Below are 9,081 nucleotides of genomic sequence, written 5' to 3'. Positions count from 1 at the left end.
CGGTAGAGGGTGGGGAAGGGGGGGCGCTGTTGGTCCGGGTATAAATAGCTCACCTGGCCCTTGACGGATCATAGAGGACGCTTTGTGTGGAGTGGAGGGTGTTCAAAAAAAGTCCGAAAACAAAAAAAGAAAAGCCCCCAAAATCTGCCTTAAATGCCAGAGCTGATCAATGCCCGGCTTTTCTTTTAAAAATCTGCCCACGTCTCTCCGGGAAGAAAACTGCTTAAGGGGGCAGAAGCCCTTAACCCGCGATGATCTTCCCGCGCGCCACTCCCCCCAAATATGCACCCACACTGTGCGAACCCCCAGAAACATAAGCCCTGAGTCCCCAATCCTGATGCTTCCCCTCTTTCGCCTGGCGGATGCCAACGGCTCCATCAGGCGTGGAGCAGAGCGGGGGGGAGGGGGTGCGGGGGGCCAAGGCGAAGGCAGTGGGCTCGGCCGCAGGGCGCGGAGGACCGATGGCGCACGGAGGCTCCGGGCGCGCAGGGTCCGGCTGCCCTGGCGCGCGGCCTCCCGGCGCCTGACGCGCTTCTCTCTCCCTCAGTGCACGGGCTGGCGGCCAGCGCGGCGCCCCAGGACTCCAGCTCCAAGTCTCCGGAGCCTTCCGCCGACGAGTCACCGGACAATGACAAGGAGACCCCGGGCGGCGGGGGGGACGCGGGCAAGAAGCGGAAGCGGCGGGTCCTCTTCTCCAAAGCGCAGACCTACGAACTGGAGCGGCGCTTCCGGCAGCAGCGGTACCTGTCGGCGCCCGAGCGCGAGCACCTGGCCAGCCTCATCCGCCTGACGCCCACGCAGGTCAAGATCTGGTTCCAGAACCATCGCTACAAGATGAAGCGCGCCCGGGCCGAGAAAGGTATGGAGGTGACGCCCCTGCCCTCGCCGCGCCGCGTGGCCGTGCCGGTTTTGGTCAGGGACGGCAAGCCGTGCCACGCGCTCAAAGCCCAGGACCTGGCAGCCGCCACCTTCCAGGCGGGCATCCCCTTTTCGGCTTACAGCGCGCAGTCGCTGCAGCACATGCAGTACAACGCCCAGTACAGCTCGGCCGGCGCCCCCCAGTACTCGACAGCACACCCCCTGGTCCAGGCCCAGCAGTGGACTTGGTGAGCGCCGCCCCTCCGAGACTCGTGGCCCTGGGCCCAGGCTCCACCCCGGCTGCAGCGGCCGTGGCGAGGAGAACTTGGTCCTGGTTGTTATTATAATAATTATTATTATCATCATGGAGTCGAGTTGACTCGGGGCTCCGTCGGGGAGGCGCCGGGACGCTGCCTGCACCTCCTTGGAGTGGCAGACCCATCCGCCCAGAGCCGCCGGCCCCGCGCTCCTTTTGAACCTTTGAGAGGGTGAACTCCTTCAGCCGTGTTTACAGAAAGTTTGCGCAGCTCCGCTCCTTCCTCTCCCCGGAGGGGGAGGACGGGGACCCAAACCGACTCAGAGTGAACGTCCTGACTCCGGAAGGAGAAAAAGACCCACCTCCCTCCCCTGCCCCCTGCTTTTGTGAATTTTGTTAAATATGTTTGCGTGAGTAGCGATCTTGTCAGCAGTCTTCTTTTAAAGCAAGTGGAGAACGTTAACGTATAGAGGATCTCTGTCTCCTTTTTCTAAGAAAATGCTAACTATTTATGGCCATGTGAACGTTCTGACAACTGGTGGCAGATTTCGCTTTTCGTTGTAAATATCGGTGGTGATTGTTGCCAAAATGACCTTCGGGGCGGGCCTGTCCTCCCTAGAGGCCCACCTCCTTTCTTTGTGGTTTGTTTTGGTTTGCTTACGTTTGGTTACCTCTGTTTCCTTCTCTCTTTTTATTTTGTTCAGTGCAAACATTTCTCAAATATAAAAAAGGAACATGTATAGGCGCGAAGCCCCTGCCCTATCACCCGGGTCCTGAGCCCCCAACCTGGGGCCCAGTGGTTCCGTGAGGTTCCCCAAGAGCGCCGGGCGCTGAAAGCTTTCGATTTTTTAAATAAGAATTTTAATAAAAATCCTGTGTTTAAAAAAAACCCCACGCCGGGGCCCTCCCGGTTTGTCCTATTTTGTCGCCCTGCGCCAGGTCGAGGCTTCGGGCAAGGGCCCCGGCCAAGCCGCTTGCAGCTCTGTTCCCCGCGCTTCTCCTTTGGTCTGTGAACGGGGGCCAGGCCAGGGATGCCCGGGGCGCAGGGAAGGCTCCCCGGACGGGCCGGCCTCCTCCCGGCGGGCGGTTCAGGCCCCGCATCTCAGAACCCCCGTTGGGAAGCGAGCGCTTGGCCTCGGGCCTTCGAGCCGGCAACCTTCGCCCGGGGTCGCCCGCCGGCCGCGCGCGCGGTCTGAATCCAGAGCGGGGGCGTCCGGGTTTTGGCACAAAAAAGTGACTTTGGAAAATGCAAAGTCGAGGGAGCAAGCCCCCTCGCTGACCCGATTCAACGAGTGGCCCCTTCAGCCTGGAGGAGCTGTGAAGGCCACTACCACTCGATGACTTTCACTTTGTTGCATTTGATTTACCTCGCGCTAAGGGGGTGGGGAGGCGCTGAGGCTGAGGCTGAGACTAGTCGGCTTTCTCTCTATCCCCACCCCCTTTTCAAAATCCGCGACCCGAGGCGGCCCCGGAGACCGCCCCAAGATCTGGGCTCGGGGGCGGGAGGGGGTTCGGGGAGCTCTAGGCTTTGGCTGTAAGGAGGGGCGCCAGGGAGGGGAGTGGGGTGCTGCGCCTCCTCTAGGCTCTTTGGCTTGGGGGAGCCGGGGGGCAGGAGTCCGTGGCAATACCTGCTAACAGAGGCTCCCCCTGCCTTCCGCCCCCACCCACCCTTCCTGCGCTCCAAGCCCCCTGACCTGGGACTGGATCCCCATTCTCGTCATCTCCTCGCCTTTGGCTGCGCGCAGTGCCCTAGGCCAGCTTTTGGGCCTGAAGTTGGGTGGATTGCTTACTAAAAAGTTGAGTTTGAAGGTGGGGTGGGGTGGGGTGGGGTGCGCCGGCCTCCAAGATTGGGATGAGAGGAGCGTGAAGTGAACAGCCCCGGGTGGGCCCAGGGGAGGGCGCGTCGGCCCTTCTCCGGGAGACAACTGGTTCCATCCCCCTTTGGCGGATGCTGGTGCCCACCTGCCCACGCGGGCTCGCGCGGACCTGGGAGGAGGGGGCATCGCGCTCTCATAGCTCACGGATTTCCAAAAGCACACGAGGCTCTGTAGCTGAGAGCCAAGCGAGCGCTCCGAGGCGCCTCCGCGCTGAAAGCCTGTCCCCCGGGAAGTTGTCCATCTCCTTCCCCAGCTTCACTCCGCGTGGGTGGCGGGGAGCGGGGGCGGGGGCAGGGGGCGGCGAGGAGGCCGAGCAAAGGGAGCGGTCCCAGCTGACTTCTCGCTCCCCCTCTAGTTGGCGATCAGCTTTAATTCAATATCTAAAGCAAACATGATTATCCGTGTGACCAACTCTGCGCGTCAATAGCACTCAGCGTTCCCCGCCCAGGGACGTGATTAAACGCTCCTCCCGCCTCGCCCACCCGCCTCGGGTAATCGGGGGCCCGGAGCCTTTCTCATCGGCTCCTACATGTCCCTTCCCAGGTGCGGGTTCCTCCGGGTCCGCCCAGGGCTTCTAGACGCTGCAAAGTCTCCCTTTGTTCCCCACGCTGGCGTGGAACTGTTCTCGCTGAGTGGAGGCCAGGAGGACTCTGCCCTCCTCGCTTGTTGTGCAACAGCGGATGCTCGAATTGCCGCGGTGCCAACCACTGAGCATCCTGCTCCTAACTTTCCTGTAACCGCCACATCCTCCCGCAGGGAGGTGCGCGTGCAGAGCCTCTGGGAGTGGGGTTGTCAGGAAGCCTGAGGCCCAGCCCCAAGACCACAGTCTTTGACCCCAGGGCCCCCTGGGCCCAGATGGACCATGGGAGCTTCCAGACTGCCGAGGGGGAAGGAGGCTGCGTGGAAAGTCCCAGTTCTCGCAGGGCTCCCTGTGTGTGCTTTGGGGCAGTGGCCAAGCCCGTGGGCCTGCGGTTGGGGTGTGCACTGAGCGGCAGGGAGCCAGGGAGGTGGGCCCGGCACCCGCCCCTCTCTGTCCTCGGGTCCCCATGGAGTCAATAAAAGCGCCCGTGGAGCCCTGTGTGGCCCTAACCCCCGCGCCCTGGGAGCGCACCCGGCGGCGGCCCGCTTTGGCAGTCTATCTTCGCCCAATCTACAGCGGGCCGCACAAAACGGCACAATGGGGGCGCTGGGAGCTGGGGATGTTAGAGGCGTGCATATTAAAAAGGGACAGAGAATGGGTCTCTGGGGACAGAGAAGGGAAGGAGAGGGGCCGCCCTCCCCCACCCACCCCACACCATTCAGCGCGCTTATCGGCAGTGAATCCCGGAGTCAGGCAGAAGTCTCCTTGGGGTTTTGTTGGGCCTGTCACTGGGTCCCTTTGTCATCCTCGGGCTCCATGCTGGATTCCATATGGCCAGCTGGGCCGAGGGAGCGCGAGGAGGGACCCGCACAAAACCCAAATTGTGTCCGGCTTTCAAACCCTTTATTGTTGTCTGTGAAAGGAAGACGCATTAAAAATTCGTGCTATATCTATTGGGGAGGAGGTGGGAGGAGGGGAAAAAGCCACCCCTGTCTTTGATGGCTTCAGAGGGCGCCTGCCCGCCTAGGCCCCGAGACACACTGAGAGCTGGATCTCTCTCTCCTCTCCTCCCATCTCCCCCCCCCCCTTTCTCTCTCTTTCAAGAGATCTCTCTCCCACTTCCCCCACCCCCCAACCCAACCCCCCATCTTTTCTACCAAATATCAGCTGTAACTCTAGGCACCTTCAGTATCTGGATGCATTTCGCGCACTTTGCGTGTCTGGCTCCTCAGAGCCGGCAGCTAGGCTCCCCTTGTCTGGGAACCCCGCATCGAAGCCTCGGACTGTGCCGGGCTCAGGACTTTGGGTGCTCAGGGCCTGGGGGATGCTTGGCCCTCTCTGGCTTCGCCGTCCCAGTAGATGAACCTCCAGTGCCCTGGTTCCCAAATGGATGCGTCCTGACGCCCTGGCGCCCGGAGCCGTCCTTGCACGCATTGCCCGGAAAGGCTCAGGGAGGTCCAAGGGGCCCTCAGGCCTGAGCCCAGCTGGTTCCGAGCCGTGTCCTCTCTGCATGCAGCACCACTCGGTTACTAACACCTCGTCATTGGAATTGTGCGCAGGGATCCCACGGGGATCTGGGTGTTACGGAAAACCAATCTAAAACTTCTTTTACCATCTTCACCTTACCCCCCACCGGGGTAGGAGGAGAGAGGGCCTTCCTCTTTCATTCTTAATGTCTCCAGCATCGTTTTGTTAGCAAAATTCAGCATCAGGGAGACAGAGCAAAGCTTCCCCGGAACGTGGCCGTTTGCGCCTCACCTAGGCAGTCCACGTTGTCACGGGGCAGTGGGAGATCTTTCAGGCCATGTCCCTCCCCAAGAACTGGCTCAAACGCTCCCATAAGCAACCCAAACAACAACAAAAACTGTGTGCTAAACAGAAAGCTCATGCTGAGTGCGGTGGAAAGAAAAATAGAACCCACAGGTGTCCCCCCCCCCTTGGGGCAATGTGATTCTGCCCTAAGGAGCAGAACAGAGATGGTGGGCATTATGGCTAATCCAAAATCTGAGCACCACCCCCCTTTCCTAGTTAGTACCACTGTGGTATTTAATAGAATCAGATAACTCCATACGCCTAAGAACCCCCTTCTCACCCCCCCACCCCCACCCCAGCCAGGGAAATCACTTATTTTTCTTACCTATTGACTGTTGGGCTTAGTTGAGACCTGGTGTGGATTTCTCCAGCCTTTTCAAGAGCCTGGTCATTGAAAAACTAATCCAATATTTACCGAACATAAGGACAGTTCTCAGACGTATTTATTAAGGCCCGTGTCTAAGTGATTACTTGGACTGAAGACATAGGCCAGGGGAGGGGCGTCCAGGAGACCCGGGTCCCGGGGGTGGGGGGAGGGGGTGTCTCCCAACCTAGAGCTAGGAAACCAGGCGTGAACTAGTGAGATGCTGAGGTTCCCCTCCCATGCTTAAGTGGCATGTGGATTCGATATTGTGTTGGCAGGTATTTCAGGAAATATGTACTTGTGGCTTCCTGAGAGGCCGGGCGCAATGACACTCTAAACTGTGTCGATATATCATCTTTTATCCAGGATCTTCAAATAAACCCCTGATCCCCCCAGCGCATTATAGCCGCCGCTATCTCTCCAAGGAAGCGATCTGAGTTTTATTGCTTTCACCAACGCCCCAACTCTCTCTCTCTCTCTCTCTCTCTCTCTCTCTCTCTCTCTCGCTTCTGCGACCGTGCACAGGCACACACTCACCCTCCCCTCCCACCCGGTCTGGTTTTTAAAGGCTTTAATTTTCTTTTTCCTCCCGGGGCATCGTTGTTAATAACAAGACGAATAGGCCTCGGCGCCGCCCACCGAGCAAGTGGGAAAATGCAAGCCCGCGGGCGGATCCCGCAGACGCACCGCCTCGGGCTGGAGAGACTTCCCGCGCGTCGCCGCCAGGAGGCACCCGAGCTCCGCGCTCTGCGGCTCCCAAGCCGGATTAGAGCTTTGGAGTCCGCCGGCGGTGGGAGCGGACCCGCTCCGCGTTGACCTGCCGACGCACGGGATGCTTGGAAAGTGCTCCGTCGACAGGGGCCATCTGCACTTGGGGGCACTTTTTAGTCTCTTTGAATCTCCCCATCCTGTCTCCACGTATGTGCAACCTCCCGTCTCCACCCCAGTTCACAAACAGCAGTGAACTGATCCTGTGGTCCAGGCGCGCGCTGGCCATGAGGAGGGTTCCACGAGGGGCACCAGGGCGCACCGCGGGCCGGAGCGGTTCTCAGGCACATATGGACCTTGTGGGCGAACGCGGGGTGGGCAGTTCTGCAAGGGTGCGGTAAGTCCAGGTGGTTCAGGAAGTGAGAGAATGATGAGAAAGTATTCTGTGTTTCGTTTGGGGGAGAAGAGAAGGAGTAATAGGAAGAAGAGACCCTCACTTCTCGCCCACCATCGAGTTGGGGCTGCAACTACCCCTGCTCACCCCAATCCCAAGCAGGTGCACGTGCGGCTTACAGCCACGAGAAGCGCAGAGGGAAGTCTTCTGCCCCATCGTGCCTTTCCTGGGCCAAGGGCGAGCGGTGCAGTGGCGCTATCTGACCACCAGGGGGAGACGCCACGCTGACACCCAGATTTGGGGTCTGGGCGATGGAGGCAAGAAAACGCCCCTCACTCCAGCTGAGATTATCTGTATTGAGGCCTCGGCTGGAGCGCAGGGATAACCGAGACTTGAACGGAGACCAGGCGGTAGAAGCCTCCTACCTCCATTCCCGCCCTGTTGTCTTTATGAGAGGATTCGTCTGGGCAGCAGACCAGGAACCGAAAGGATTAAATTCTTGTGTCCTTCCCCCACCACCACCACCACCACCACCACCACCAAAATAAGGCCTGAAATTCCATCTTTTCCAGTGGATTCATGAGGTGGAATTCCCATCAAAGGCTTTCGTGGCTCCAAATGTTGATCCCTTCACTTTCTTAAGCCCTCCCACCTCCATACCTGCGGGACTATGTCAGATTAGGGAATCTGCGGTGATCAATTTGGCCGCCTGGTGGCGCTATTGGATAAGAAAAAACTTCCCCTTCGGGCGCTGCCCAGGATGGAGTGCAGCTCAAACACGTGCCGGATCTAAGAGATGTCTGGGAAGGTGTCCTTCACACCAGGGCTAAGGTGGTGTGTGTGTGTGTGTGTGTGTGTGTGTGTGTGTGCGCGCGCGCGCGCGCGCGCGCACTTATTTTGGAGAAGGAAGGACCAAGGTTGCTAAATCTTGCTTCCAAAACAATTAAAACGCCCTGCCCTTGAACTTGGCGCCTGGAATGTGTGGAAGAGGCTAAGCTCATCTGTCCCAGCCCAATCCCTTTCTCCCTCCCCCCGCCCCACTTGGGCTGCTAATGCCAACACTCGTGTAACTGTCACCATCGTAATCAAGACAGAACATTTCCATCACCCCAAAATGTTCCTCCTGCCAGAATACTTAGAGGGTATCAAGTGAGAATCTTCATGAAAAATTTCCATCCCTTTTCTTGCTGCTTGTTTTCATCGGGAGCAATTTTGCCTGTGTTTATGAAATAGTACAGAGAGAGACACACTTTACCCTGCTCTCAGCCCCCCGGCCTGGAGACAATCACCACCACCACCCATTTATTGAGTATCCACTACGTCCTGGTACCTGTTGGCACTTCTCCTACATCCTTGCTTCTGATTGTCACACCCAATCAATCTTTCAACAGGTGAGGAAACTGTCTCAGAGGAGTTAAGCACCTGCTTGTATGAACAAGGCAGCGTTCTTACAAAGAGCAAGTCCAGGGGGTGGAGGTGGGCTTCACCAGCGTGTCCTATCCCATTGCCAGAGAAGAGGGGAGGGAAGGGGAAGGTGGGGGAGGGCAAACAGGTCCTCCTGTTCTTCCGAAGGCAGCTGGGTGGCGGGCTTCTCCAGGGAGCAGGCCCCTGCCAGGCCCCTGCCAGGCCCCAGCCAGGCTGGTCTGGGCGGCAGCCCCTTCACTTCTTTCAAGAAGCCTCTCTCTCTCTCTCTCTCTCTCTCTCTCTCTCTCTCTCTCACACACACACACACACACACACACACACACACACACACACGGTGCTGTGTGAGGGGAACAGGCTGAGAGGCACACTCAGTCTGTTCTCTGTTCTCACTCCTGAGCCTGTGGCCTGCCATCTCTTTGGTTTTGTTGACAAACACAAGTCCCCTCTCCCCCCAGAATAATAAAGGGCACAGGGAAAATAGATTTTAATTGCAAATTGATCTTATATCTTTAAATAATTACCTCTCTTTTACCTGATGTGGAGGAAAGAGAAAATAAGGTAAAATGTTCTTTTGGGGGGGGTGGGGGGGAAATGTGCTAGGTTCCCTAATCTGAGAGATTTACACTAATTTACTTAAGCATTTAATTCCAGACCTCTTCATGTGTCCCTAACTCTGCTAGCAACAACATAAAAGAATGGCCTCGGCCTAGACCAGTGGTCGGCAAACTCATTAGTCAACAGAGCCAAATATCAACAGTACAATGATTGAAATTTCTTTTGAGAGCCAAATTTTTTAAACTTAAACTA

General features: G+C 57.9%; 1 protein-coding gene across 1 annotated transcript in view; it reads left to right on the top strand.

Moving 5' to 3' along the window:
- Positions 1-1,110, top strand: part of NKX2-2 (NK2 homeobox 2) — a 1,732-nt gene extending 622 nt beyond the window's left edge. Inside the window, exon 2 of the mRNA XM_023761264.1 lies at positions 448-1,110. Coding sequence (XP_023617032.1) covers positions 448-1,110 — 663 coding nt within the window. The remainder of the gene's footprint in view (positions 1-447) is intronic.
- The last annotated feature ends 7,971 nt before the right edge of the window (positions 1,111-9,081 follow it).

Source organism: Myotis lucifugus, unplaced genomic scaffold (genome assembly GCF_000147115.1).
Source record: "Myotis lucifugus unplaced genomic scaffold, Myoluc2.0 scaffold_205, whole genome shotgun sequence".
NCBI lineage: Eukaryota > Metazoa > Chordata > Mammalia > Chiroptera > Vespertilionidae > Myotis > Myotis lucifugus.
Note: the sequence above shows the minus strand (reverse complement) of the source record. Positions and strands in the feature narration are given on the sequence as shown.